This window comes from Panulirus ornatus, chromosome 46 (assembly GCF_036320965.1).
Source record: "Panulirus ornatus isolate Po-2019 chromosome 46, ASM3632096v1, whole genome shotgun sequence".
NCBI lineage: Eukaryota > Metazoa > Arthropoda > Malacostraca > Decapoda > Palinuridae > Panulirus > Panulirus ornatus.
Window position 1 is genome coordinate 40,491,520 of NC_092269.1, and position 27,311 is coordinate 40,518,830.

Genomic DNA, 27,311 nt, shown 5'->3' on the forward strand with positions numbered 1-27,311 from the left:
GTGGGACCCGCAGATGTGAGGACGGCGTAATGACCACACCGCCATCACCACCACAGCGGCAAATCATTCTTGAAACCTTGAGTTGAGGACACTACGACCCTGAGTACGCCGGTACGACCCTGAGTACGGCGGTACGACCCTGAGTACGGCGGTACGACCCTGAGTACGGCGGTACGACCCTTGAGCACGATACACTGGTCTTTGCATCATCCATGTAATAGTACTGTCAGGTCAGTCGGTGTACCGTCAAGCTCAAGGGTCGTAGCGTCGAACTCGAGGGTTGTAGCGTCGCACTCAAGGGTCGTAGCGTCGTGCTCAAGAGTCGTAGCGTCGTGCTCAAGGGTCGTAGCGTCGTGCTCAAAGGTCATTCCGTTGTGTAAGGTCGCGTGGTCGTGGTCCAGGAGTGTACGTACGGTCAGGGACGTACCTCAGGTCCGTGAGGTCAGGCACCACACACGGACGTCTTGGGAGTCAACCTTTCCGTCCGAGGATATATAAATGTTGACGAAAATCAGGCAACCCTTCCTGCGGCCCACGTGACCATCAGGGACGTTATGACGATGACACATTAACGCATCTCCTGAGACATCCATGACATACATCTGTTTCTTTATCTATCTAAATATCTCTCTACACACACACACACACACACACTCGCGTTAATGGCCTCATCTAATATGTCATGAAGCAAATTAATAATCATAGGAAAATGTTATACAAATACCTAATTATTTAGAGAGATAAGCTTAATTAGGATCCCTCAATGCTGAACTGATCGGCCGTTAACCAGCGATATTAAATATGAACGATCCATAAAAATATCAAATGTCTCAGTATAATTTAATTAGCTTATGGACACTGGAAATAATGACAAGCTATGACTATTACAATACCATAAACTGTCAAGATATTTTCTGTTCATTATGTTAATGTTAACATAGAACTTTGGTCATGGTTAATATATATATATATATATATATATATATATATATATATATATATATATATATATATATACCTGGCTAACCATAGGGAGACGTGGTTTCGGTGCACAGCTTGAGGATGGATGCGAGTGGATGAGGCCTGTCTTCGTCTATTTCTGGCGCTACCTCACTAACGCAGGAACCGACGACCAAGAATTTAAAAAAAAAAATGTGTGTGTGTATCATCATGCCAAGTTATAAGGTAAACAGACTGCTACCGACGTATCTCCTGCCTGACATACAAGGCGACTAAGAGGGGCGGAAGCGGGAGGGAGGGAGGGAGGGGAGAATGAAATCCTCTCCTCCTGTATTATCATCTTCCCAAACGATAACACGGTGGAGGTAAGCGGGGGATTTTTCCACCAAGATTCAGTCGTGTCTTCCTGACGCTGCCTCGCTAAGACTGGCAACGGAAAATGAAGTCTGAGGACCATCAAACTACCAAGTTGGTCTTTACATGACCCAACACGTACCACACACTTACCCTCCTTATTCTTGATCTGATCTTAACTTACTTTCATGTATCATTCTCTTTCTAATCATAAACCTTATTTCTTCCCTTATTGCTATAGACTGGCCATTTTACAAAGGCATCTCCTCAGTGTAAAGTCTGGTTAGAACCTTGATCACTACTGTGAACATCAATACGTCGAGTTTCATGTCCAATTTTCTTAATAACTGATACTGAGTAAATAAAAAAAAAAAATATGCAAAATTTCAGGACGTAATTTCCTTTAAAGTATCGTATAATGATAGGAAGTTGCAAGGTCCATATTAAAGAGAGGAGAGAACTTCGTTAATACTAAGAAGGTCAGAGAGCAATCTGTAGTAAGCCTCTCAATAACCTTGTTAATGTGATGACGTCAGAGGGCATCATTAGCGTTGCTTGACAGGCGTAATGAAGGTTTGATCATCATAGCTGATGATGTATAGTCCTTCCTCATTATATACACAACCATTCATCATACGTGCACGCTTCTACTCCACAGTATCATAATTGTCAATTATCCACACAACCCCAGAATTCCTTTAATGGGGTTCCCACAACTCCAAGGCTACAATCAGTAGCAGGGAAATGGTGATCTCGTTGGAAGTTCTTGGACGAGACTAAACTGTTACCTTTCCAGTGACAGTGAATCCCTTGCCGAAGGTGACATTTCCATCCCCACCTTCAGAGTGTCACAGGCTGTCTGTACATGCATGCACTACGTGCCGGGGTTAGAGTAACAGGTTGGCCTCGTCCACAGAGAAGCGGTAAGCGTAGCGTGGCCCCGAGTCTGCTCCGACGCATGAGCACCTCCACGTGGACCACCACCACCAGCGCCACGGGTATGCCCACCCTAGAGCCCACACCCTGCAGGAAGCGGGCCTCCTCCTTCAGGGCCGTCGTTGGTAAGTCTAATCATACATCAGTCTTGTCTAGTTTAATGGTGACCCTTGACCCTCCCTCCAGTCTTATCGTTATCTTCATCATGATCTTAATGGTTGTTCATGCAACATTTTTATTGTCATGTGAAATCTTGATCATTAAACCGCTCCACGAAGTTAAATCTGCAGCCATTTTATCCTTTTGATGGTAGAGCTTGAAGCTGGTGGGTTCCTATTGTTTTCCATAACGAGTTCCAGGTTGTTCCAGTGGGTTTCCACTGGTGTTGGCTACATTTTCCAGACCCCCATCTTAATTATAGTATTCTTTACCATGTGCTGCTCACCCCTGCCTTCACCTCCCTCTATATGGTATACCAACTGGCTGGTGTATAATGAGAGATATATCTCCTATATCTTTTCCTCACCTGTATGTTCCCACCCTGGAGCACCACCTCCCCACCACACCTCACCTGTATGTTCCCACCCTGGAGCACCACCTCCCCACCACACCTCACTGGTATGTTCCCATCTCAGAGCAGAGAGAAGAGGAGGAAGCAGCGACAGCGGTGGTGGTGAAGGCGGGAGGGCAGGTGAGGGAGCGAGTGTTGACCATCAGTCTACCGCAGGACGGAGCCGAGGACGACGCCACATGTCAGTCGCACTTCTAACTCTAAATCTAATCTTCCTCCTGCCCCCCCCCCCCTCCAGATGTGTCTAACACGCCAGCTCCTCGTGTAGTTAGATAATCTAACCATCCTCGTCATCACAATTGCTAAATACCTTTTAATATAGTGGAGCGTCAACACTGGCTTACTAACACGCACTATGAATGTTGACACGGTTATAATAACACGTGTCTGTGTGTGTGTGTGTGCGTGTGTGTTGTACAGAAGTACGTGTATGTGTGTATGTCTGTCGTGTAGATATGTCTATGTATGTATGTATGCGTGTGTGTGTGTGTGTGTGCGTGTGCGCGGGCATGTGTATCGTGCAAATAACCGTGTGTAACTACCTGTTAGCAGTCACCTGCGTGTACAGTGTGTGTGTGCGGGTGCAGCAATAACCAGCTCAGTGTATCTAAACCTCCACCACTGCAAGAGACGCTCTGACGTGCCTGGCCACCACTGACTCCTCTAACACTCACACACAGTGAAGAAAATACTAGTCTAGAATTATGTTATTTTCATAAGCTAATGTACTGACTAAGCATGCCGATATATATATATATATATATATATATATATATATATATATATATATATATATATATATATATATATATATATATAGTATCATTAAGAGATAGATAGATACCATCTTTTAAGGGTACAAAAGATAATGCGTGGGAAGGTAGAATTCTTGGTGATGGTCCGGCAGACGAGGCCGCTGGACCGTCTCTCATGGAGGTATCGGGCCATTGGGGGCGTCCAGGGCTTGGCACGCGGCCTGCAACATGGAACTCCAGAGTATAATGGAAGCCGGGCTGGCTGGCTGGCTCTCTCTCTCTCTCTCTCTCTCTCTCTCTCAAGCGAGTTAAAAACACTCGGGTCTCGGTGTGTGTCCCTTAGCAATATATCCATCTTTATAATACGAAAACAATCAACTCTGTGGTCATCAATAATTCAATTTTTATCTTAGTAAGGATTAATCGTCAACAGAAGCTCACTGTGCACAACGGTAAGACCCTTGAGCACGACGGTGCGATCCGTGAGCACGACAGTACGATCCTTGAGCATGTCGGGGCGACCCATGGGTATGGTAGCCAGGCCTTTCATCTGAGCAGCAGGGATCAGTTCGACTTATGCCGTCATTCTAAGGGGGTTGTAACGCTGTGCTCGCTCAAGGGTCGTACCGTCGTACTCGAGGGGTACAAAGAGGTGTCGGAGGGCCGTGCTCTGGGAGGGTGTGATCACTCCTCCCCATCATCCTCTCACGAAAACAAGGCTGTTCGCACGTTTTCCAACGAGGCAGTTCGTGAAGCAGATAGTAGCCGGCTCAAACCAGCCAGGGATGGTTAACGGACCGCCCCTCCCCTCACTCTCACATCTGACCTGACCACAATACGCAGACTTTGAGGATGACCAGACGAACAGTACGCACCCTGGCTATGACGGATCGGGCACACAAGCAACCTGGCGAGGGCTGGACGAGGACATAAACGTCTTCACGTACACGGAGCGCGCCTCTACACTGCCCCGACCACACCATCACCACGACGGAGCGACAGCATAAATACCTTATTACTGCTGGACGACAAAGAGAGCAACGATGCATTCTGAAGCAGAATGGACGACGAACATGGCGGCCTGATGACCAGCAGACGACACAGACACCTTCACACTGAGCACCACAAACACTCAGCGACAACACGAGAACTCTGACACTTAACGAGAGGACAATTTAACCATTATTGTGCTAACTCAGCGACTGAACATACATCTTTATCACTAGTAATAGTAGTTACCTTTACTATCAATCATTATTAGCATCATTTCTTTCATCATTACCCATTATCATTATAATCATTATTACACAAAAATAACAGAAAAGAATCTACTATATGAACGAGACAGCTGGATCACTGGCCAGGAGCCATGATGGGAGCCAACGTTCCTCTCTCTGTCACCACTATCACCTCTCTCTCTCTCTCTCTCTCTCTCTCTCTCTCTCTCTCTCTCTCTCTCTCGTCACCTCTTTCATCCGCTACGACTCAGGTCAATAAAGTAATTAATATTCCTAAAGCTGTATTACGCACTGCATTCTTGATCAGTCACATAAGACAAGATCTGCCACACTGTGTCAGTCAGTGATGAATTTACTGACAGGAGAATTCATTTGTTATTGTCTAACAAAAGGTTCGGTTCAGCCTCTGTGTGTGTGTGTGTGTGTGTGTGTGTGTGTGTGTGTGTGTGTGTGTGTGTGTGTATCTATAAGAGAACCGTGGACCGTAGCTACACAAAGAGAGGATACGTTCTCTGTAAATCAGGGCAGCAGTTCTAGGTTTTTCTTTTCTGGAGAGAAACTGAAAATACGTTTGAAAAGTAAAATACGAGATGTTCCACCAGTGTCTGGTGTCCAACCTCGGTCACCAGAAAGCTCGCAGCTGCGGTGTTGAGCCTTCGCTACAGATGTGTTCCCCTTACACACTCTTGCTCAGTATTACGTTCGTGTCAGCACCAACATTACCATAGCCTCACGTCAGTGTGGCCTTCCCCCCTGGACATAGATAATGGCTGTATGTATCTTTTTTACAGCAGATGTGACGCCGTGCGGGAGCCCGACACACGCCTGCTGCCTGGAGGCGCGGCTGGACCCCAACAGTGGCTCCAACAAGAACCGTTCCTTCTCCACCACTGCGCTCTACCAGGACGGCGCCAAGCGGCCGGCGGTCCGGGAGCGCCAGACGGTGTGTTCTTTGCACCCTCTGGGCGACTACGACGTGAACCACCTGGACCGCGTGGCCAGGGGGCTGCACGACGCCCAGCACAAACCTGGGGCGTACTCGGACCGCCTCACCCGCCTCCAGAAGCTCCCGAACCAGCACGTATGCGAGGGCCTCTGCGACGACTGCAGCCGCGCCCAGGGCGACGCCGCTACGGACGGCCCCTGCAACCTGGAGGAGGAGCCGCCCGCCTCTGCACTCTGTGAATGCAAGTGTAGTAGTGAGAGTACTCGAGACACTCACTTCCTGAGTGGCAGACAGACAGAAACCAGAAATACCGATGCAAATACTAACGCGACCAATACCAGTATAGTGCAGCAAAGACATGGACTGCGGGTTGCCACCTCGGACTATGAGAGCTCTGACTCTCCCAGCTCTATAGAGACCAGTGAGGAAGCCCTGGGCGCAGGGAGGGTCAGACTAGCGGCAGCGGCCGAGGTGGCGGCGGCGGTCGTCGAGGAGCAGGAAGAGGACGACAGGGACGAGAAGGAAGAGCTACCACAGCAGAAGACTCACACACCACCAGTGAAAGAGGTGAGTTGAACTTGTTCTCTTCGTAAACATTGTTTGCATAACTTGTGTCTTTTCATAGCTACATAAAACGTAAACACGTGCGCAAATACATGTGTGTTTACCCGTTTATTCAGTAATATGGGGGTAATTGACGCACATCCGAGCGGTACCCAATTTTCTGTTCTATTTCTGGCGGAAGGAGATGCCACAGATGTTCCTACTATGCCTTCTCTTTCTTGTGGTACCACATCACTGTACGCCGACATCATCTATCCACAAGACGAGCGGGATATGAACATCATAACTTCCGAAGGAGTGACGTCAACTTTACACACGAAGGACCAGCGTGCGTTGTGGACACTCGCCATACACACGAGTAACAACTCTCCCCCTCCCTCGTCCTCTGTCTTTCCTGCGACAGGTGAGACGCATGACAGAGAGGACCTGACACGTCAGGTTTAGTGGCCTCTTAAAGAGACGTTTGCTGACAAAACTGATATATTGGTCTATCACGGGAGGAGTTATGGCCATCTGACTGAATCTTGAGGAACAATGGTCCACATGGGTACGCGGGACACACGCAACGACTCTCAAGCCCTTGACACGTGAACTGCGGAATTTGTAAACGCTACAACCTAATGGTTGTTTGGTGCTTGGGAGCACAAAAAAGATCTCAAACCTTGACATTGCTCGTAGTTATTTTTTTTCCGCTTCCTTTAATAAAATACCTAAAAACTTAAAACATTTATAGCCAGATATATATTCTGGCTTCTTTAACACAATTGTCTAAGACTTCGCCAATACATTTTTCATTACCATATAATTCATATTCGACTCCGAGGCTTGTACACTTCTGTCACTTCCTCAGTAGTCGGTCCAGGGTAACGCGGTGATAACAAGTGTCACGTACTAGGGCAGGACACCTCCCTACTGTGTGACCTGCGGTCAACACGGTTATGACCAATATAGCTGCTGTAGCCTCAGCATCTGTTGCTACCACCATGTCCGGGATACCAGCAGAGTTCAACACTCGTCCGCTGTGAGTGTGGGACCTTACATGAGCAACCTGGTGAGTGTGTGAACCATGGGATGGGCTGCAATACAGTGCCACATGACCCACGGTGCACCCTGGGAACTGGATAACGAGATTGTAAATTTCTTATTTACTACAGAACTATAATAACATTCAGGCTGCACTTGACACACGACAGACGAGAGGCCTGGTGGTCCGTGTCAATGGTAGAAACACCATCTCAGAGCACTTGGGGAGACAGAGAATGATCACTAAACTATGGACTTTTGTGCTGAGCGAGACTAATGACCTTCACATAATATTAGATGATCACGAAGACATGAACTGCCACACATACCCTTCACCGGAAGCAGGAGCAGCAGCGCCCCCTCCTCCCCGCCTACCTCACTACAGCAGACGTCAATCCACCCACGGCCTCACCCACCCAGCGTGTCACGCGTCACTGCAGACCGGCAGTCCACAGCGAGCACCGTCCCCAGCGACCGTTCCCCTCGCCTGCCTCGCTACAGCGAACGTCCCCATAAGCCACGAGACTCCACCTCCGCTGTACACCAGGTGAATCACCTCACTCACCCAGGAAGTATACAACGAATGGACGACCATTATGTGTCAGTCGATCTTCCTTGATCATGTCTGGCATCTCTCTCATTGTGTCAGTTGCTTAATCAAAACACACACGAATATCTCCCCCCCCCCTCCATTTACCACTAATAAACGTGCCTCCAACACAGCACTTACAGATGTACCTCCACTATGGACCCGGTAAATGAGCCTCCATAATGGTAGAGAACCATGGACAACCTCCACTTACCCCCACCATGACCGCCGGTTGAAAATGACAAAACCCAGTTCGTCGTTGAAGGTAATCCCAAGGAAAATATTGTGAGACTTCTCGGTACACAATCACATTAATGCATACATCATCCCCGTGGCTCTGGCCTACAACCAATTTCCTCCAAGCACCCTTATGGTTAAGGTCAGAGGTCAGGCCACCGTTCGTTCCCCGGGTTCATAGCGTCGCGCTCAAGGGGTTAAGTCCGGGTGTAGCTGAGGAATAAGAGATGTATCATCCCTTCATGATCATACCTAACTCATTATCCGACCCAGCTGGCAGAAGAACATCTTGAACATACCAGCTGAAAAAAACTTAGGCACAGTCAACATTCTTCACCAGACAGCAGCCGTGCCCACAAGCCTCACAAACTACCATATGTTTACGACCACAATCCCTGCTCACACCTACACGTCATTACGTACCATGAGTGTGACTGGACCCAACGTGACGTGTGACCCCATATCGTGTCATCTGATGAAATTAATTCTGCATGTGGTGTTATGACGTTTCTAAATGGTGCAGAAACTCTATATTTAACGTAATGCTATGTTCCTACATATATAAAATGAACTTTGAACTTAAGTGACTATGGGATGCGGAGAAACAGGTGTTAATCTCTACCATGATTAGACCCAATGTTCCTGAAACCCAGCCTGTTGATGGGTGACGAACAATTCAAAGATTAAGACGAGTCTAAGATGTGGAGTCGCATGGAAGAGAGGCACCTTCAGTCTACACAGCAACAAACACGAACCAGTGTAGACACAGCGCCGGTTATGGCTCCAAGTTGCAACTGTGAGTGGCATCTGTTCCTAAAGATGGTGTCATAAACAATACACTATTATGTAAGACGAGCAGTTCATTCACGTCAAACTATCGCCTGAAGACCATGACTACTGTGATGGTCTTATTACGATATGAAATGGCAGTCAGCACACATCTTGGCAGCCACAAGCCTCATGGTTTACCTGGACCACAATATAAGGAGGCAAGCGTATCCCTCACACACCAGGGCAAGATATTGTGAACCATCTGCCGATCATCACCACCTCTGGATGCAGCCCATCAGTAGGCAGCAGACATGGTTACGTAACGTGAACATTTGTAGGGGTGAAGCATGAAGACTGATGTGGTGTAATGACACAACAATGTTTGTGAATTTCTACCGAAATATGGAGACGTACGACTCGTACCTTAACTTTATCTTTCTTTCAATGTACACGTCATAGTGTGTCACACTGGATCACGTATTGACGTTTCACGCTCCAGTGGAAATTAATATTTTAAACAGCGCATTACAAACACTAATTGAAAAGGATGTTTTTATGGCGATCTTTTTACACACAGTAATATATGAATTACTGATAACATACATAATGTTCGTCTGTGTCTTTCTGAGTGTAACTGCATGTGTATTTATATGTGTATGTTTGCAGTAAACAAAACCATCATAGACAAACACTACTGATGGAAGATATGAACAACACGCGACCGTTCCCTCTGTTTGTTTGTATACGCACCTTAGCACCGGTGCTTCGTTACCGTCTAAGATGAGTGGACGACCTAAGGTGAGTGTCAGGTGGCCTTAATGACACAGTCACCCTGGACGATACGCTCGGTTCTTGAAGATTAACAACGATCCTCGAGCGTATCAACTGGCCAGGTCACTTATAACCTTTCACCCTCGGAGGTAACCCTTAAAGGTCAGGCTATAAAAGAGGCCATCATACCCAAAGGGTCGTACCGTCGTGCTGTAGGGTCGTACCGTCGTGCTCAGGCCAACAAGAGTTGAACTTAACAGTCCAGATTGAAGTGTGCAAACTTCGGCAGATTAACAGTTCTTGTAATAATTAACTTCTGCCTTTGTAAAGAGAACATAATTTGACGTTCTTGTTCCCTAGTGGAAACACAGGCCTTCATAATGCAACTGTATATCATATAGCGACAGACGTACGTGTTAGTCGCTAGGAACTTGTTAAAGTCTAAGTTAAGTGTCATTCTAGCTAGAGACTTTCAACTCCTGGGAAAGAATGATGTTGAAGGATAGTTTATAAAGAGGTCTTCTACCGTCTACTAGACCAGAGGTCTGGTGTCTGCTGGATGTAGGGACGGTCCCGTCCGTGGGTGGACAGCAGCGGGGGGGGGGACAGACGGAGGACGGGAGGTGTGGCATGACACGAGCTGAGGGAAGGAGGGCAACAGCGATGACGGAGGGACGATGGAGGAAAACACGGAAACACAAGAGAAAAGAAAGTGAAGAGTTGGGGAAATGGCTGGGGAAGGAGAGAGAGAGAGAGAGAGAGAGAGAGAGAGAGAGAGAGAGAGAGAGAGAGAGAGAGAGGTCTAACACAGGAGGGTTCTCCAGGAGTCACCAGGAAATACTCACGCCACCGTAAAGCAGGTAATGAGGGGTAAGATCCTGTAAGAACCTCAGTGAGATGTGATAAAGCTGAGCGAGACCTCGTGTGTCCGCCGCGTTGCTTACTTACTACCTTCTGCGTCACACCAGCAAACGTTTCTCGCAGCTGTTAACTACTTTATGTTAAACCCACGAAAAACCCAAACACATTTTCCTCAGAGTTCCCTCGGGGATAAAACTGTTCTCTCCGGTGAAGAAAAATTCAGGCCAAAGTTCCTGAGATCCGAGCATGTTGGCAGCACACTGCTGAGGCCATTCACATAACCCTCTGTCAAAGTTGTGTTCAGCTTCCGACGACGACCCTTTGAAAAAATTTTTGGCCAGAAACGTCTCGTTCAACGTTTTCAGTTAAAGATGTCCAGTCTAAAGCTCCAGTCAGCCTCGTTATCCTGTCTAAAGTGTCAGTCACTCGTATCACTCAGTCTCAAGTCATGATAAGACTTTTTCTTCACTTTACTACGTCATTCTGTTAGCAATGCAGCCTCCCCTTACGAGCCTCATCCATGAACTATTATACACACTCTTATATGGCAACCAAAAGCGTATGGTTTAATAGACCAAAACCATATTGTTTGGTTTACGGTATCATAACCGATAAATCATAATGCATGGTTTTACCAGACCACATTCCTCCGTGTATAACGTCTGTCAGCTACCTAATACCCTCCGACCGGGCAACTAACCACACTTTAAGGTCTGGCCAACCAAAATACCAGCCCTGTCGGTCTGGCCAGCCATATCATTGTTTATACACCATCAACCTGTCATACGCCCGCCTGTAAACTGTCTGGCGGCCAAACTACCGCCTCCCGGGTCCACGCCTCCTGTGAACACAACCTAAATTTCCAGTTAACCATTGGCTTAGGTAAACAACAGCTTGAATCGGGTTAATTCAGGCTTAGAATTAAGCTAATAGAGAAAGAGGGCCAAGCTAACACCAGCTAAGGGGCCTGGCTAACAACAACGTCCAAGGATCGAGTTAACAACAGTTGAAGGAACAGTTCAAAACACCTGGGGCAAGATATATGAGGGCCCATTCAGATGACGAGAGCAAAGCTAACAACAGATGAAAGCTAAGGTTACCACATATGAAAATCAAACTAACAATATAGAAACCATTAGTGTGGAGCAGTCCATACAGTCCCCTGGTGTGATACATAAGAACACTGAAGCTCTGGCACCACATGGCTGGGCGTGACTGCTCCAAACATTATCTACAAGTGACTGACTGACTGACTCAATACTGGGTTTTACGGACCTTAACACGGAAGCGCCTAAAAGTTATTGTCATTTGATAAAATGCCATGAAATAGTAGATATCTTCACGAGTCGATATCTAACAATATCTTTCAAGTTCGTTAGCCAGGGTCTTGACGACCTTGGCTGACAGACGACACGCCAGCTTATGCATGTGGGTAAACACGAGCCAGAAAAGGTTTATACTCACGAATATCTACACTCGCCTTCCTCCATAGGTTCAATGAATGTTTCTTTATCTCTTGGATATATTAATATTTTACAATGTATATGCGATTCTTGGCCTCAGCCAGGTAATATTTCAAAACGTACCTGAACATCTTGGATTAAGAAGCAACACCTCCCAGTATAACTAGTGTAAGGGTATCTCTTTTTTGAGATCCTATTTCCCGTACCTCACTAAGGTAAGGGCTCCTGTAGGACGCCTAGCCCCTTAACCCTTCAGGACCAACTCACTAGTCAGTCTCCAGACTAACCCTCAGACCCCTCAGGGACAGGTCATCATGCACGACTAACCCTGAGGTCCTTCAAACACAATATTCCAAACAAACGTAATCTTTAGGATCTTCTGGGACGACATACTGGGGTACATGTGCCGCTCAGGGCCGTCAAGACCCAAGGTTCCCGCGTAACTAACCTGCCCTGTTCTTCAGGATGAATAATAGCTCCTCCAGTGTCCCTGACGCCCCTGTGTTCCCCAGGAGGTGGCGGTGACGTCGCCGCTGATGCCTGAGGGCTCCAGGGCCACGGTGTTCCTGCAGAAGGACGGATCAATCTACGACCTGGAACTCCTGCAGGACCATCCTTTCCTTAACCGCATCTCTGAGTGGGACTACCCTGTCTTCTCGCTCCTAGACGCCGCAGGACGACTAATACTCAGCCAGGTGAGGACACGCGAGGTATGTCACAGCCGAGGACAGGTGTTACGGGGTAGTACAGGTGAGGAGTTCCAGAGAGGTGAGGTGCTAATGAACGATGAAAGACAAGTTATGAGTGAGGCACAAACCAAGAGGAGCGCACAGAAAGGATTTGTGTGTGTGTGTGTGTGTGTGTGTGTGTGACGCTACGACCCTTGGGTATAATGCCATGACCTTTGACCTGACCAATAAGTGCTCAAAGTCCAGGCCACCATACGCAAGGGTCATGTTCAAGATGCGTACTACAGTGTTCTCAGTTTTCTCCCCACATAAATATCGATGACATAAAGTTAGTTAGACCGTACGTTTGATCATCATGATAGTAGGCTACAACCCACAACATTCCCCACAGTTATCGTATCGGGTCTTCTCCGAGGTTGGTCTATTCGACACCTTCAAGATCCCGACTAAGGAGTTCCTCAACTACTTCCACGCCTTGGAGCTCGGCTACAGAGAGATACCTTGTAAGTACCACCTTCCACCCAGGTCTACATCTACTTACAGCTTCAGAGGGTCGCTCCTCTACGGTTTTCCTCTACAACCTCTCCTCCAGCAAGTCTCACGCTCGACAACACTCCATTCATTTGAATTACAAATTATTGGAGAGGATCCCTTACGCAAGTCGTAAAAATTGGTTCCAAAAACTGATCTTATATTTAAATGATCGTTTGTGCAAGTGTTATGAGCGGCATATCTAAATAGTTTCTTTTTTTCTGACCTTCACAAAGAACAATCGTGTTACCTTTATGAGTTCTGAGATTCTTACAATACGTTTACATATTTAGTGTATCTAATGTTACATTTTCCCATTCACTTGTGTTACATTTTCTAATTATTTCAATTGGCATCTCTGGTACAGTCCAGAATGATGTACTGGATGTTGAATGAATGAAATAAGTAACATATACGGCAACCAACAGTCTACTGACATTCCTTTAGCAATGTTAATCTATAAATAAAAAGTCTATAGCGACTGTAGTGTCTAGCTATACTACATCCTATGATATAATGTCATCTTTCTACAGGAAATGTGTAACTTTCAATGAAAAAATTTCAAAGATAACCAAAAAAGCGATGGGAAAAGTTTGATTTGCATAAAATGTGCCAAATATTTTTGAGTTATTACGTGCACAAGACAGCGAACACAGAACGGTGTTTAATTCTATGCAACTCACAAAAAAAACTTTTGCGTTAGACACAGAAACCGCATATGCAAGATGTAGGGCACGTTAGGTTGGTCAATACCTCAGAAATATGAGACAGAGATACGTGGGTAGGATGGTAATGGTTGCTGGTGTATGTATGTATGTGTGTGTGTTTCCCCACAGACCACAACGCGACGCACGCCTCAGATGTGCTGCACGCTGTCTACTACCTCACCTCCCAGCCCATCCCAGGCTTCATCATGCTGCCCCCGGAGCCCGACTCACCCTCCGGCAAGCACGGTAAGTACACACACACACACACCCACACCAACCACGGTAAACACACACACACACACCTCCCATACCAACCACGGTAAGAACACCTCCACCCTCCCCCAGCAAGCGAGGGAACCCCCCCTGCAACTGACACCACACATATACCACGTAACACACGTTGCTTCTGTGTTGTATCTCAATTTACTTCCTGGAAATATTGATAAATGACCGTGTTTACCAGAATAAACAATTAATGATTATCCCATGGAGGTTCGTCTGGAAACAACGTGCACTATTAACACTTGCCTTTATCCTTCATAGTTTATATTACATTATAAAAATCTGAAATATTAATGAATCTTTTGATCTTGTACAGAATATTCCAGTGAATGAATGATAAACAATTGTACCTGATGATGCCAAGTTCTGTTTTTCAAACCCTTTTCTGTGAGAATGGTGTTTATAATGTTAGTGCACTTGCTCCTCAGATATAAACGACGTAATTTTGCTTAAAAAAAAAAAGTACATTAAATTTACCTTGGCAAAAATAATTTCTGCCTAAAGTTCGTAAAATTTAGGTTTCCGTTCCAAACTTCGAAAAGAGATGAAAGTTGTTACAATAGATAAATCCATCACAACTATCTATCTGCCTGTCTGGCTACCTTTATGTTCCCCCACCCACCACTGGCTCACATGCTATACGTCACCAGTGAAGCTGACCCCTCCCCCATAGCACTGCCCCTCCCCCTCCTCCCTCGCTGACCGCCGTACCGCCCGTGCCGGCAGACGAGGCGTGCGGGTCGCCGCGTCTGGTCCACCGGCAGAGCTTCACGGCGGAGGACACGTACGGCATCATGGGAGCCAACCTGCCCGCCCTGGAGCTCATGGCTCTCTACACGGCCGCCGCCATGCACGACTACGACCACCCGGGTCGTACCAACGCCTTCCTCGTCACCACCAACGCCCCACAGGTCAGTACACCTCGCACCGGTCACGGGTCCTCTAATGGTCATAGGTCCTGCAAGTTACATGGTCACAGGTACCACGTGTTACAGGTCACAGGCCCTGTAAGTTACAGGTCACAAGTCCCATGCTTCTGGTCAAATGCCCTACATCGCAGGTTCAGTAGGATGCTTGTCCTACAGGTCAGAGGTCAGGACACTTCATGACAAACGGCCATGATGTAAGGGTGATCCTACAACACCCTGGAGAGAACTACCAGCCATCCGGCTGCCTATAGAGACAGACATACTGACGGTGTAGCACCGACCTCATCACGACCTGGTACCAGGGCAAAGGTACCGTGCCAGCTGGACGGGGAGGAACCTTAACTTCTTCCATCAGCGGGATGATGATTAGTGAGTTACCTAAGGTCGAGCATCTGTTGCCACATCCTTCTCTAGTTTACTGATGTTGTGTACTGTTCTTCCTGCCGCAGGCCGTGCTGTACAATGACCGCAGTGTCCTGGAGAACCACCACGCCGCAGCAGCCTGGTCCCTCTTCCTCTCCCGGCCGGAGTACAACTTCCTGAAGCACCTGGACAGGGCAGAGTTCAAACGCTTCAGGTTCCTGGTGATCGAGGCCATCCTCGCTACCGACCTCAAGCGACACTTCGAGATCCTAGCCGAGTTCAACGCCAAGGTCAGTAGCACCTGGAGGTTAAGCGAGGTCGTTCCTCAGGTCCGATAATTCTCGTTCGATTTACTCAGTTTTGAAATGCTTGAGTTTTGTATAACTGGGGTAGATGAAGACAACTGGATCCTTTAAAGACTCAGAGTTTTGTTTAAATTCATTGAGACACCAGAGAAATAACAGCTTCCAGCAGTTGTGACCCTCCTTGTAAAGGTAATGAACCAGTCAACCCTCTGGGTGCGAAGGATGACACAGTCAGTACACAAGAACGCCGAGAAAGAGCCATGATGAGGTGAGAGAGCGCACGGGGTGAGGAATGAGGCGGTATGGGAGGAAGCGAGACTAATGACATACGTCATGCAGGGGTGACGACCCTTGGCGGACGGGTCAACAGCCTGGCTATCATACCCAGGGTCGACACCGCCGCGATCAAGGGTCGTCAAGTCGCGCTGAAGAGGTTGTCCCTAAAACCTCTCCAGTAATAAAGCCAAAAGAAGGTTAATGTTGGGTATGAAGTCACAACCTCACAACACTGTGTTTAGCAAAACCCTAAGGAAATGCGTTACGGTAATGGCCACATTAGTATAATGCCCTCTACTGCATATCATTTCCATAATTTTGTAATCAGTAAATAGCCGACCTAGAACACTAGAGGTATGTCAGTAATATTATCATGTTGGTTGGTAAAACTGTGAAGAAGAACATCGCTACAATTAGTTCCATACCTTGCACGCCACACACCCTCCTGCATGTTCTTCAAATGGACTGTTAGTAGAGGATAAGGGGTTGATTGAGAGGGGAAGGTAAGTGAAGAAAAGATGGTTACAGAGTGTTCAGATGTATGGTGCGGGTCCATTAACTGCCTGAGTGACTGGACGGACATGAACTTCTGGAGGCGACTGCTTTATTTACTTTTCCTCTCGTGCACGCAGGCCAACGAGCCGGACGCGCCTGGCCTGGACTGGAACTCGGAGACGGACCGGATGTTGGCGCTGCAGATGTGCATCAAGCTGGCCGACATCAACGGGCCCTGCAAGGCCATCGACATCCACACCCAGTGGACTGCCAGGATCGCCGAGGAGTTCTACGAGCAGGGTAGGATGGCCCGGACGAAGGGGTGAAGGATGACAGGCCGAAGGGGAGAGTGCAGGATAGCCGAGGTGGGGGACTGTAGAGTGATCCTGACCGGGGTTAAAGGATGACCATACATACGGGAGAGCGTGTGAAGGGCCGGACGAGGGCTGTAGGATGGTGGAGGGTCTGGTAGGATGGTAGGGGTCTGTAGGCACAACAGGATGGCAGGGATGTGTAAGCAATGTAGGATGGTGGAAGACTGTATCATGGTAGGATGGTGGGAATCTATTAGCAAGGTAGGATGATAGGGGGTCTGTTAGTATGGTAAGATACTGAGGGTCTGGGGACATGGTAGGGTGGTGTTGGGGTGTGTTAAGATAGAGAGGCTCAGGATGCTACTTAATCAGACAAATGATAGTTACTATATTACTTACAAATAGTGATACTTTATCGGTTACAAGAGAAGATAACTTTCTGCAGTAAGTGTTTACTCTTCTTGTGCCATTTAATATATGAATTACTCGAATTAACATACAGAAGAACATGTGATGCATTCGTCCAGATCACTGCAATTATCTTTTCTGATGTGCAAAATGATTATCTTCATTTTTCACTCAAGAATAAAAGAAAAAAATTATAATCCAGCAACAGACGCTACGTCGCAAAAAAAAACGTAATTGATGTTCTGAACATCCGGCCTCGGGAATGATAACTTATCATTTGTAGCACAAGTCGCTATATTCTTCAACTGAAGTCAAAAAGAAAATTGAAGGTTCATAGGTGTAGGACAATTTGTGGGTCGAGAGAGACTCATGCCCCTCTGCCCCAACATGTACGAGACGCTCACAATACACGTAAAATATAACATCAACTCACATTTACTACGACGATACGTTATTAACAAACGTGGCCACAGATGGGTAAAGAGATCTCTGACGACTACCGCTACACTCAGACTTTCAAGTAATGAACAAAAATTCCCCTTTTCGCACATCAGAAAAGACGCAAGTATCTGGTGGAGTACAGCAGCTTCTCTGTAGGAAACGTTGATAAAATCCAGTCATCAAGTTAGGCAGGAGCTACAACTGATCGTCCCTCCTGCCTTGTTCTTATACTGTTTGGTTGGCCGCACCTGCAGGAGACGAGGAGGCGCGGCTGGGTCTTCCTGTGTCACCGTACATGGACCGGTCCAACCCACAGCTCTCCAAGCTGCAGGAGTCCTTCATCAACCACCTGGTGGCACCCCTCTGCAATGCCTACGGCGAGGCCGGGCTCATGCCAGGTGTGTGGCAGGAGCCCGGCGACGAAGACGAGCCCGCACCAGAACTCAACCACGAGTTCAATGACGAGGAGGACGAAGACCCAACCACCAGCGAGTCAGACACCGCCACACAGACCAGCGGCCGCACGCGCAAGATATTCTGCCTCCAGACGCAACATCTTCAGGAGAACCACCAGTTCTGGGTCAACAAGATCAAGGTAAGTCATCCGGAAACGACCAGTTCTGGGTGAAGAAAGGTTGAGGTGGGTTACTCGGCGACCATCAGGTGGGTTGACAAGGTCATGTAAGGTCACTCTGGAGAACTACCCGTTCTGGATCAATAAGTCAAAGTAGGTCGACCAGCGATCACCAGCTGGTTGAACAAGGTCAAGAAAGTAGGCCACAAAAAAAAAATCATCATTTGGGTCAACGAGGTCAAGGTCATCTGCCAAAACGCAGCAAACACAGACGCCGTTGTTTCCGGTAAGATTTCCAGGCACAGAACAAAACACGGGGTCACGTGGCACAACACACACTCGACACACATAACGGTCACACTTCATGCAAGACGATGTGCGGCCGCCAACTATTTAGTGATCTAGACAACATGATCCTCACATCAAAGTAACCAACCTCAACATTCTTCAAGAAACAATTTCATAAGTGGCTGTGTTGTACGACCTCTTCTATTTCTCGTCTTGTTTTCTATCTTCCGCTTCTCTTTACTCTTCCACATCTCATTCACTTGCGAGTTCTCACAAGGCCTCTCCTGCCCCACCAGGAAGAGCAGAGGGCGGCGGAGGAGGCCGAGTGCGGGGACTCTGGCTCTGATGAGGACCTGGCGCCGGCGGCCGAGACCTCGCCCTGTGCATACTCTGCCAACCAGCCCATGGTGCTGCCCCTGAACGGCGACGAACCCATGGAACCCATCGAGGAGGAGCGCACCCCCGCCTCCATCTCCTCCTCCCGCAGCTTCAGTTTTGTAAGTAGCCACAATCATCACATGATCATTATCTGCACTCCTTTCATGGGGCTCACACACATTCGAGGCTGCGCTCCACGCAGCGGCAGAGTAAGGTAGGTTCCTTTAGACCGAGAGGACGCTCAACAAAGCTGTACTCTTTCCCGTCCGCTGACGACGTTACAGTCTTGTAGAAGGTGACTTCCCCGCTCGCGGTGTTACCACTGTGACGTCTGCGTTACATCTTAACCCAGTGGTAATGTGCTGAAGATGTTACTGAAGGTTGCATGTACCTGTCCAGCCTCATCAAACTGGGAGGGGAGTAGTGGTGTAGACGGAGACATAAAGATAAGTAGGAATTAATGAGATACAGCTTTGACCTTATTCAAATCACCAGAAATATCGTTTCCATAAAGATCATCCATTTATTCATTCAGAGGAGGTTGTCACACCTCTTCATGTCGTCCTGGTGTCTCGTCATCATGTTTAATGCAACTTTTTTCTTCTTCTTTCCACAGGAAAAAGAAGATTCAAAACTTTGATGCCCGGCCTGTGTCATAGTCTAAATAGTTAGTTATCTTCCAATATTATTAATAGACTATTGATACAGAAAGATAGACAGATCCTAGGATTCTTTTTTTTCCGACTACATGCATGAGCTGCTCGTTTCATCCAGTCAACGGAGTCATGGCGTCAGCTGGTATTGCCGGGGTACCGCGTAGCTGACCGCCCCACACGGACTCCGGGAAGGACAAGTTGCTAACGGATGATGTCGAGATCCGGACCCTGCTTGGAGGCGGGATCCGGACCTCGGCCGGTGTGGAACGTGTCTCGAGCTGAGATCCGAACCCTCTTCCTGGAGACGAGGTCCGGAATCCACTCGGGGAGCTGAGCCGAGGCTTTGCAAGAGCTTCATAATGCGTCGAGTCTCTTCTTGAGCACGTGATACGTGGAGGAGGTTCTGGCCTCTTACTACAGCGCGGTAGCCACCCCCAGGAACCTCAAGGAAGGGACTTCCTGAAGCAAGGGCTGGACCTCCTGGAGGCCATACTGGTGCCTCTAGATTTACCCTTCAGGAACCCCCCGGCGGAGACGCTGCTGGTAGCGTCATGTTAAACGCCGGTGGTGAACTTAACCCCTTGAGCACGATGGTACGACCCTTAAGCACGACGGTACGACCCTTGAGAGCACGACGGTGCGACCGCTGGGTACGAAAGTATGAGCCTTGGATATGATGCCGTGACCTCTAGCGAAGCTCAAAGACCAGTTCATCATGCGAAGGGGTCGTCAGGTCGTGGTCAAGGGCCGTAACGTCGTACTCTAAGATTCGTACAGTCGTGCATCATCACAAGTTGAACTTGTGAAGTATGTCCAAGACTTCAATCCACAGACGTCAAATTCTTAGATGTATACGCTCTTCATACATCCAGTTATACACTGGCATCATATGTGGTGATATAGATTCGTTTTGCATAACTTCAGAATTTGATGTCATGGAGAATCGAAGTTCATATCTCTGTGTTCTGATTACTCGAAGGCTGGTGCGCCAGCAGACAGGAAGCAGAGAAGACATAGTCAATGATGCCATATCATTATTTACGGCTAATTTTATCTATCTTTTCATGGGAATTAGAATCACTTGTGAGTGTTCAGGACATTTCATATATGGTCACAATTGATTTTAATCATGATATTCAATCAACTTTTTTTATGATTACTGTATCACATTCAAAGCCATAAGAGATTGATAAATCTACGAACATTATCAAAAAAAATGTAAGTAAATACTCACTATTCTTAAATTGGCTGTTACATAAGAGTCGTTGATCAACGTCAAAATGCCTACCTGGCCCATCTCAGTGGCTAGGACAGACGGAGTCGTCTTTACAAGAGGTATACATTTACAAGGCTTTCAGCATGTGAGTCACTGCATCTCAAGTTGCCATTCATACATTGATATGTGTATATCCTGGCCAGACAGACAACCATCTCTCACAATGTATCATTAGCTGTGTGTCATCCAAAGATGATTATTACATAAGGAATCCTGTATTTTTACCAACCCGTAGCATGAGATAGGTTATTCATTATTTTATTGTTCTAAAGACTTAATTATCTTCGTAATGTAGTACACGGTACTTGACATGTTAATGTGATCTTCCAGAATCTTATGCGATATTTTGCCATATGAATGTGATCTTCCAAAGTCTTGTTCACGTAAACAGGCGGTAAATTCATACTTGGCTGCCACCAACTGCTCTTCCAGGGGGTGGTGGGGGTTGAAGGCTTCGAGCTTCGTCTCAAACCATCTAGTCTTCAGGTGCTTCTTGTACAGTGGACGGCGGAGGCCCACGCCGCTTGCCTTGTGGTCTGTGTCGAGCCATGGCGGCTCCCGCGCTGACGAGACTGGTTCAAAGATGCGCTCCGCCTATGTCATAGACTGGGACCTTATGTGGTTAAGTTCGTCCAGTGTTCACTCTTGCAACAACAACAACAACAACAAGAACAATAAGGGTTTCGGTCTAAAGACACGACAAGAAAAAACATAAAAACAACAAGTCAGCCACTCCGTGACCGTGAGCAGAGGCGTTGGGGCGGCGGCGAGAGTTTGACGAGGGAGGAGGGAAAGACCACAATGGTGCACGTCTGCTTCAGCCGTCCACTGTCACATGTCAGTGTACATGACCTTCGGATGTGATAGATCGTCTGACGATACAGGAAGGACGAGTCAGCGTGAGAATGGTGCTCTTGTCGACAGTCATTTTCTTTTTCTGCTGTGAAGGTTTTCTGAGATGTTCCTGCTGGTTTAAGTGTGTTCGAGACAGTGTCCCCGGTGCAAAGGTGCTCTCGAGTCAACCCCTCTGGCGTGAGAGGAGCCACGTATCGGCCCTCGACAACGCACAAATGTTTCTCTGTCAGCTGCTTGGTATCTACAGGCTCCCACAAGGCTGTGGTATCAACAGGCTCCCACAGCAGGGTTGTCCGGTGTGAGGTGGTCCCTGGGATTTTTCAGAAGAGCTGTACTCCTCCAGGGAAGTGTATGAACGGCTGTACTGCTCTGTCGCAATGATATGTTGTACGAGTTCCCCGGGAGCCAGGTCAACATTTGGGTCAGGTCAACCGGTGTTGAGGCGCCTCCCACACCCTCTTGCCCTTGGAGGATTAGTTTTCTTCATTATCTGTTTGGCTTAATGTAATTTCCAAGCCAAACTTTCTATGAGGTAAGGAAGTGTTTAGTTAGTTTCCCCAAGTGACATATTAGGACGCAGTCTTTCCCTGAGGTGAGTATGTACTAGTCACCACCTTCCTGTGAGGCGGCGCCTCTAAAGCACACTTGTCGGTGATGTGAGTGTGTACCTCCGAGAACCCCTCACTCTTGCGTAAACTCACGAACCACGAGTCAAACTGTGACGTGTGGTCGATGGTACGGAACATCAGATCAAAGGATGAGCCTTACACCTAGCGTGTAAGGTGCTGCAACCAGCTGGGGAGATGCCAACCAGTTACCATTCATGACACTACCACAGCCACGGATCAAAAATATTCGTAAGATCCAACGTCAGAGACGTGGCAGGGTTTACTGACACACGAGTAAACGAGAGATGGAAGATTACAATGGAGTGAAGGTCTTGCACTGGGTTACTGTGGACCAGAACTCCATCTTGAGAAAATCTTTATATACCCAGTCGCTTGAGGGAACCTACCCTCAGCACAGTGTACGTGACGAGAGCTTGCAGAGGGGCTGCAGTGTGTGTGGCACGGAGCACCACCATGGCCGTGGGACAGTTCGCTGGTATAGTAGTACGTACATGGATACCGTTCGGAACTCTTGTCTTCTCGAGATTATTTTGTGATTCTTCTTAACGCCACCACAGCCAACCGTTCCAGCTGATGCCGCGTCTGAGCATCAGCTGAGCACAGTGGAAGTGTACCAGCTGCTGTTGAACTCAAGATCCAGTCGTGTGATTCACAGGTACCCGTCAGCTGACTGTCAGGTGGACGACAGGTGATCAGGTTTGCAACCGGTCGGGTGTTCTACCAGCTGATTTACCCGTGAATGTCAGGTAATCACTGTGTGTGTGTGCGTGTGTGCATGTCAGCTGTCATATGTATAACAGTGACTGTTACCACTCAGACGTCAGCCGACCACTGTGTGCGTCAGCTTTAACCTGTATACTAGCGGTCGTCCCCACCTGGACGTCAGCTGACCACTGTTTGCACGTCAACTGTCACCTATTCACCATAGGCTGACACCACCTGGACGTCAGCTGACCACTGAGTATACCTCAGGTGTCAGCGGTGTACCAGCGGCTGACACCACCTGGACGTCAGCTAAACTCAGGCTGTCCACCTCATGTACGTCAGCTGATCACTATAAACAAACCTTTTGAACCTTCCCCTCCACACGAGTCATAATAAACTGTTGTGCCAATATATTTTCGCCTTTAACTACGACAATGTGAGCGGGGGACGCCTAAACCAAGAGGAGTATATTAAGGGAGTACTAAGGTAGCTCAGTTTACCTATGGTAATAAGGGAGTTCAGGGTTTACCTAGAGAGTGATAAGGGAGTTTAGACTACCTTCAAAGCGCTAAAGTTCATGGTTTCCCCAAGAAATACTAGGGAGCTCAGGGTTTACCGAGGGTATACTAGGGAGGGTCAGACTAACATGGGAATAATAGCACGGGAATTCAAAGTTTACTAAGTAATAAAAGAGTTGTCTACCCTGGGAGGACTAAGGGAGTTCAGGGTTTACGTAGGGAGTGTCAGAAATCAGTCTACTGCAGGTGTACTAACAGAGGTCGGGATTTACCTAGGAAATTTTAAGCGAATTAAAGTACAGACGGAATTCAGAAGCAACGGAGCTATTGGGTGGTGGTGGGGGGGGTTAGCGACTGCTCGCTGTGCAAGCATGGATAGTTCAGCGTAAATGCTCTTGACTTTATACCACGACGAGTTCTGGCACACAATCTCCTCGCCAAGTCATGCATGTACAGCAATGAACTGTACTTACTGACTTGAGGAGTCCTGACTTTTCCTCTAGAGTTGAGACTTAAAGGAGAGGTGGGTGAACAAGTCTCCTCGTTGGTAAGTTCATGGCAATCCATCATGAAATTAAGTGGTTGTAATATTACTTAAGAAATTACCTTCAGTTGCATAATATTCGCCAGAGGAAAGTAGGTCAGTTTCTTTATGTACAAATATATATACATTCATATACAAACGCATGCGAATATTACATGCAATATTGTTACCTATATATACTCAACATATGTATATACAATGAAATTCACACACACACACACACAAACACACACAAAGAATACCAAAGAAATAATACAATATAGTCTCAGGGGTGATAAAATTACAATCTTAAATTACAATCTTAACGGTAAGTTGGGTTTCCAGGACACTACGATATGATTAAATCATGGGGGTCCATCGCACTTGTACAAGCTATCCAAGGAATGTTAATGTTATGGGGAATTTCTAATCTAAAATCCTAAAAGATAATTAGAACTCAGTACAGTGTTAAAAACGAGATAATGAAGATTACAGAAGCGGAGATCTTGTCTTGATTCCTGCATCCGGCCGCAGGGAATATGCTCAGCTACCTCACATGGTCATTGGCAATACCCGCTCTCTCTCTCCCTCTCTCTCTCTCTGCATATTTCACAGCCTCACTCGTCTCTTCATTAACAACTAATATAACTTTATGTGTCAGAATATAAAATCATGACAGATCTCTCCTGCCATGCAAGTTATTTTTGGTGATCCAGTTGTATTTATGTATGAAAGTGTTAGCTATAATATAATTAGGTGGAACTAAGAAAAGTTTATATTTTCATGTAGTTTGAGATGTCCATGTACTGCATTTTCGGTATCTGTGTGATGTACAGGCTCCCGCTAGCCTAGCCCGCCGCCCCGTGTGGGGGTGTCCGCCCCACCGCCGGTCCCGTAACACGGGAGCCGTCGCCCAAGCTGACCCCCCTCACGGAAACTGTGTATGTGTCATGTAATAAACGAGAAATGAAACTTCCTTCCTTCATTAGCCTATGATCCTACTTCCTTCTTACAGATTACCAAAATAATATTGAAAAATCTCCTCGGTTTCACGAGCTACCGTGGTAAAGTGGTTGGTGGAACGATCTGGTTAACAAAACACTTGTTTGTGGGCGCACATCCGTACACACCACTTCCACTATTACCGTTAATTTGAAAAATATTCAAAAGTAATAAATCATGTTTACAGTGATGTATGTGAACCTATAAAACACCTAACCAAAACTCGCACAGCAAAGGCATGGTCTAGAAACAACGAGTCTGCTTGCCACTCCAAGCGAGGGATCAATATGTATCGTGGACTTAACGTGGTACCGAATCTTGCTTTACCTAGTCTTATATGTTTGCTATTATTAGGTTAGGTTAACACAGCATCAGGAAACGGCATATTAACTATTTTTTTTTATTTGGGTAAATAGGTTTAGACCATAACCATTCAGTGCGGTAAACAAAATTTCAATAGGTGTTTTGTCGATACGTATCAATGTATTTAATACATTCATCATACGCCTCCCAAGATAAAGAAAACCCAAATCATACAAAGCCCTACCTAGATTGGGTTAAGTATTTTGCAAGTGTACACAAACACATAACAAAGCTAAATGATAATCGGCAAATGCTAAGAGAACTTTCACTGACGATCCTGAAATACCTATGATAATTTATAACCGAAGGCTTTTTCATTTAGCGAGCAGCGTAGGGTTAATCTTGACATCTTCCACTTATAAACATGGTACACCTAATCTTTAATTGACAAATATAAAAGACGCACTTAAAGTCAGGAGGCTAACAGAACTTCAGTCCTTGCTAAACTCTGACATTTACATGGAAAAAAAGCATCGGCCACAAGATTAGCGTTTCCATGGGTAAAATGCATCAAGCAGTGATTATTTTGTAGATTGGCTGCGTAGCTTTAAAAGTTTTTTAACTGATCAGTTATTTTTCATTTTTACTTAATTACTGAGTTATCAACATTTTCTCTACAAGAAACGGTCTTGCAAATGTACTCATAAAACTAACACTTCTGATGAGAGAAAAGAAGATTCATTCCATTAAATACAACAGGATGGAAGGGGAGCTCGTACTGATCTCCCTGGTAAGGTCAAGGCAAACCTTTCCGTTAAAATTTATTACCTTACCTAACCCAGCTAAGGAACACAGCCCACACCCTCTTGGATCAATGGAAGCCAAAAGTGGCGTTATACTTAACAATAAATAATAACCGTATACGCCAGTTACGAGACTTCAAATCTGTCAAGGGAAAAAAAAAAAGTGGTCGAAAATTATTTTAGTCGGCCAAGTTAGTCAACCTAATGGTGACGAATTTCGGCAAAATAACAAAACCGTGAAAGGAAGTGGTCAAACATTTACGTAAACAAAGTCTTAATTATGTCACCTTTTACCCCCAATAAGTAGTCTACATCAAAGACACAATGGTGGATTTCATCTACTTCAACTGATCCAAAAACAATACTATTTAAATCGCGTCTCACCTTGTTGACGATCGTCCAACGATGGTCAAGGAGGGAATTTCGAAGTCGGTCTCGGTCATCCCACAATGTTTAATTAGTCGTTCTTGTCTTGAACACTCGAGACACATCTTGCTTTCCATTTGTTTCTAAAGACAAGTATAAGTTCAAAATACGAGAAAAAATTACCACTATGTCACTGAAAGTAAAGAAACATTCAGGCATGTTGGGGTACGGACGACCAGCAACACACGCACGGAATTATGGGTACACAAATAAGCGTGCTTGCATTTCACATTACGTAAAAAAAAATAAATACACAATTTTTTTAACATGCTTATATAGTTTTCATTTCCATAAATAGGTACAATATTGCAATTACTTCCGTCATGTATTTAGACCTCTTTGTACGCGAATTTTCTATATATAATAGTAGTACCAACTTTTTCAGAACTGCAAATGCCAATTAAGGAGCACCACAAAAATAACATACAATTTTGGAGTGAATACATACCAATGATGAACTCCTTGTAACATAAGTGATTTTCTCTACGAGTCGTGATTTAACATAGACCCTTACATCTGTTGTTACAGTATTACGGATGGACCTCCGCAGTTCTCGTTGTCGACCCCATGGGAATCGGGGCCGCCTGGGGTCAAGC

At 46.5% G+C, this 27,311-nt stretch overlaps 2 protein-coding genes across 5 annotated transcripts in view; one reads left to right on the forward strand and one right to left on the reverse strand.

The window, feature by feature from the left end:
• LOC139763285 (cGMP-inhibited 3',5'-cyclic phosphodiesterase 3A-like) overlaps positions 1–24,432 on the forward strand; it is a 140,631-nt gene extending 116,199 nt beyond the window's left edge. Inside the window, exons 3-14 of one of the 4 annotated variants that reach the window (XM_071689240.1) lie at positions 2,231–2,375; positions 2,886–3,002; positions 5,606–6,327; positions 12,552–12,734; positions 13,120–13,231; positions 14,096–14,212; positions 14,975–15,159; positions 15,627–15,830; positions 16,754–16,916; positions 18,034–18,374; positions 18,938–19,138; positions 19,636–24,432. In XM_071689240.1, the coding sequence (XP_071545341.1) occupies positions 2,231–2,375; positions 2,886–3,002; positions 5,606–6,327; positions 12,552–12,734; positions 13,120–13,231; positions 14,096–14,212; positions 14,975–15,159; positions 15,627–15,830; positions 16,754–16,916; positions 18,034–18,374; positions 18,938–19,138; positions 19,636–19,659 (2,514 nt within the window). In that variant the 3' untranslated portion in view covers positions 19,660–24,432. The remainder of the gene's footprint in view (positions 1–2,230; positions 2,376–2,885; positions 3,003–5,605; positions 6,328–12,551; positions 12,735–13,119; positions 13,232–14,095; positions 14,213–14,974; positions 15,160–15,626; positions 15,831–16,753; positions 16,917–18,033; positions 18,375–18,937; positions 19,139–19,635) is intronic. The other 3 variants (XM_071689241.1, XM_071689242.1, XM_071689243.1) reach the window with 3 other exon arrangements.
• LOC139763290 (uncharacterized) overlaps positions 1–26,885 on the reverse strand; it is a 52,000-nt gene extending 25,115 nt beyond the window's left edge. Inside the window, exon 1 of the mRNA XM_071689256.1 lies at positions 26,674–26,885. Within this exon, the coding sequence (XP_071545357.1) occupies positions 26,674–26,792 (119 nt within the window). The 5' untranslated portion in view covers positions 26,793–26,885. The remainder of the gene's footprint in view (positions 1–26,673) is intronic.
• Positions 26,886–27,311: the final 426 nt, after the last annotated feature.